The sequence below is a fragment of the Cibotium barometz genome, chromosome 2 (assembly GCF_041138505.1).
Source record: "Cibotium barometz isolate CiBa-2024 chromosome 2, ASM4113850v1, whole genome shotgun sequence".
Classification (NCBI taxonomy): Eukaryota; Viridiplantae; Streptophyta; class Polypodiopsida; order Cyatheales; family Cibotiaceae; genus Cibotium; species Cibotium barometz.
This window is the reverse complement of record NC_141047.1, coordinates 52,988,272-52,991,815: the sequence shown is the minus strand read 5'-3', so window position 1 is coordinate 52,991,815 and position 3,544 is coordinate 52,988,272. Positions and strand designations below refer to the sequence as shown.

At 47.9% G+C, this 3,544-nt stretch overlaps 1 protein-coding gene across 1 annotated transcript; it reads left to right on the top strand.

Moving 5' to 3' along the window:
• Positions 1-320: 320 nt before the first annotated feature.
• Positions 321-2,165, top strand: LOC147641230 (UDP-glycosyltransferase 85A1-like). Its single transcript, XM_086819353.1, has 2 exons — positions 321-897; positions 992-2,165. Exons 1-2 carry the CDS (start codon positions 363-365, stop codon positions 1,912-1,914), a joined length of 1,458 nt encoding a protein of 485 aa, XP_086675479.1. The 5' UTR covers positions 321-362; the 3' UTR covers positions 1,915-2,165.
• The last annotated feature ends 1,379 nt before the right edge of the window (positions 2,166-3,544 follow it).

Below are 3,544 nucleotides of genomic sequence, written 5' to 3'. Positions count from 1 at the left end.
CACTAAATATATGATATCTTTGTAAGCCGATGGAGTAATCCACTTTCCCACTAAATATCTCATGTCGCAAAAGCCACAAGCCTTTTCCATTTGACCGAGTCGCGCTAGCAAGCAAGGGTCGCTTTGCGTGGGAGATGCGTTAGTGTGATGAAGGGCCTGACGACAGAAGTAGAGTGCAAACGATGAAGAAAGACGTTCGAAACGATTAAGAAATTATAGATTCCCTTCTCTCGTGATGGAGTAGTAGAGACCGGAGACTGCCCTCGCTTATAAAATCACAGTTCCTCTCCTCGATCTGCAGCAATAACTCATCACTGTCTACTTTACCTTAGCCAGCCAGTTCCCTATCATTGTATTCCAGAATGGCCGCCGCCGCCGCCGCCGCTCACTCAACTAAGCCGCACGCAGTAGCCATCCCCTTGCCCGCCCAAGGCCATATCAACCCGCTCATGCGCTTTTGCAAGACGCTGGCCTCCCATGGTTTCCTCATCACCTTCGTGAACATCGACCCCATCCACCAGCGCATCGTCCAGCTGGAGGAGGAGCCGCACCCGCCTGCCAAGCACGTAGATGAAAAGCAAGCGCCGCCGCCCAGCAATATACGCCGAGCTAGCATACCTGTCGAGGGGGTGGACCTGGCCAATGATTTCCGGATGAGTATGGCGGACTTCCTCGAGGCGATGCAGGGGTTGAGTGGTCCCATCGCGCAGCTGGTGGAGCACATCAACAAGGAAGGCCCCCCTGTCACGTGTGTTATCTCCGACATCTTCATGTCCGGTCCGGCACAGAGGGTGGTTGACAAGTTCAACCTCCCGAGGATCGTTATGTTCCCGTCCAGCCAAAGCCTGAACCTCCTCCTGCTCCACATCCACAACGGCCTCATCCCCTTGGAAGACGGTAAGCTAAAATTTCCTTTCGTTGCTCCAGTCACAATTAGTTACATCGTCATTGTCTCTGATCACGACATTTGCCGGCTCTATATATTTGGCAGCAATGCACGCCAGCATCCATCGAGAGAGGCCAGCAGATCTCTTCCGCAAGGACCTTCCAGGCCTTCCCGCGCTCCGCAACGCTGACATGCCATCAATGAAGCATGTAGTGGACGACACGGAGCAATCCTACCCTGCCATTCTTCGAGCGTGCCGGATAGCCTACGAGAGCGCCCACACCATCGTCGTCAACTCCTTTGAGGAGCTCGAGGCCCCGGCCTTCCAAGCCCTGCCCCACCACCTGCGACGGCCCTGCGCCATCTACGGAGTGGGCCCGCTCATCGAGGAATTGGAGGGGGAAAGCAGCACCAGCCTGTGGAAGGAAGAGGACCAGTGCTTGCAGTGGCTCGATGAACAGCCGCCACAGTCCGTGCTCTACATCTCCTTCGGCAGCATCACGCTCCTCTCCAAGCAGCAATTTGAGGAGCTGCTTGCCGGCCTGGAAGCCAGTGGGCAGCGCTTCATTTGGGCCTTTCGCCCAGACCTCGTGGCGGACGCCTCCAGCATCCCACAAGAGTTCCGAGAAAATACCAAGGACCGCGGCTACATAGTGTCATGGGCGCCCCAACTCCGCGTGCTCTCCCATCCCTCCGTGGGCGGCTTCCTTACCCACTGTGGATGGAACTCCACCACCGAGGCCATCTCCGCAGGGGTCCCCATGCTCTGCTGGCCCTACTTCGCGGACCAGTGGCTCGACGCCAAGTTTGTGGTGGAGGAATGGAAGGTGGGGCTCAGGTTCCAAGCCGAAGATGGCCTTGTGCGACGAAGCGAGGTGGAGAAGATGGTGAGGGCTGCAATGGAAGGCGAGGAGGGTAAGACGCTGCGGAAGAATGCTAGCAAGCTCAGAGAGGCCGCACACCGCAGCTTGCAGCCCGGAGGATCATCACACAGCAACATCCAGGCCGTCGTTAAGGCTTTCTCCTAGGTAGGCATGAATACATAAGATAATCTTGTCAGATAAGACAAACATCCATTCTTTGAAACTCGACGTAGTAGGAAAGATGATTGGTTTCTTTTGAGGGGATGCTCTCGATAGGCCTGTCTTCGAGAGACAAACATCCATACTCGAAGTACTGAGGCTCGACGTAGGAAAGATGATCGGTTTCTTTTGAGGGGATGTTCTCAATAGGCGAAAATGTTCTCTGCAATAATAGGCCTGCCTTCGATTGTTTTCTAGCAATGAACGATGAAACATCAAATATAAAAGTACTAGTACATTTTATAAAACGAGAGTGTGTGTCGTAAATTTGAACCTACAAAAAAGACAAGGAGGCATACAAGGATGAAACATCAAATAGGGGCGGATAACTAACGAAGGAGAAATGTTTTTTCATTAATTTGTGTAAGAGGCGCAATACGAAAACCTTAAAAGTGCTAAGGTATTATTAGATTTCTTCAACCTTATTTAATGAAAGTTTTTATAACCGTCATCTCATCTCATAACCACATCAATTCCTCTCTTGTTGCGTCCCCAATAATCTCTCTCTCCCCAATAATCTCTCTCTTGCTGTCCTCTATTGTCGTCAACCTCTTGCTACTTCTCGTGATGCGGTCTTCAAAGGTACCAGTTATATGTACAATTTCCATTCAAGAGTTATATGTACAATTTCCATTCAAGTCCCCTCACTGCCCGCCTTGGCCTCAATGTCGCCCATGTCTATCTTCTACCCTGTTAGAAGACAATGACACGTAGCTACCCACACAAGGAAGGCTAAGGCTCGTGCGCACCCCCCCACGTCTCAGAGTTGATGTTCTCTTGCCACAAGCTTTTGGGGAGGGAAGTGCATCCTCTTGGTTGGGCATGTGCAACAATGTTCTCATCCTTTTGTGCCTCCTCAAAGATGATATATGGTCTCTCTTCTCAAATTTTAGGAATCTGAATCCATCGGATTTTTCCGTATTGAAAACAAAAAAATATCGATGGAGGTAAATCCCTAATTAGTGCAGTCATTTGGGAGCTCTGAATTTTCAGAGAGATAGAAGAGCCATTAGTTAGCCAATAAGATATATGTTGGAAATTATAATGAAATGAGAGAGAGAGAGAGAGAGAGAGAGAGAGAGAGAGCGTGAGTATATGTTGGAAAAGACAAGAGGCATACCTACAAGTAACAAAAGAAAAGGAGCCATATGTTGGAAATTATCACCTAAACACTTCAAGAAGTAAAGCTTACCTAGAAATGGATATGCAATTATAAACAGTAGCCTATAAAAGATATTCCAAAATTCATTCTCTTTTCAAAATATAAGATATTCTAAAATTCATCAACTATAGCCTATTGCCTATAAAAGATATTCCAAAATTCATCTACTTATATATATATATATATATATATTATTGTGCAAAGTTCAAAATAAGGGTATGGCGTCTCCTTTATAAACATAACCCAAAAAGTGGATTGGCCCATATCCACTTAATTTCTTTTAATCTCCAGGAGTTTCTTGGAATCTTTGAGACCAAAACTTATCATGATTGTTCTAACTTGCAAAGTCGCATTGATTACAAGTAGACCTGCGTCCATAACCACATAACAAAGGAATTTTAGAGTTCTAAAATT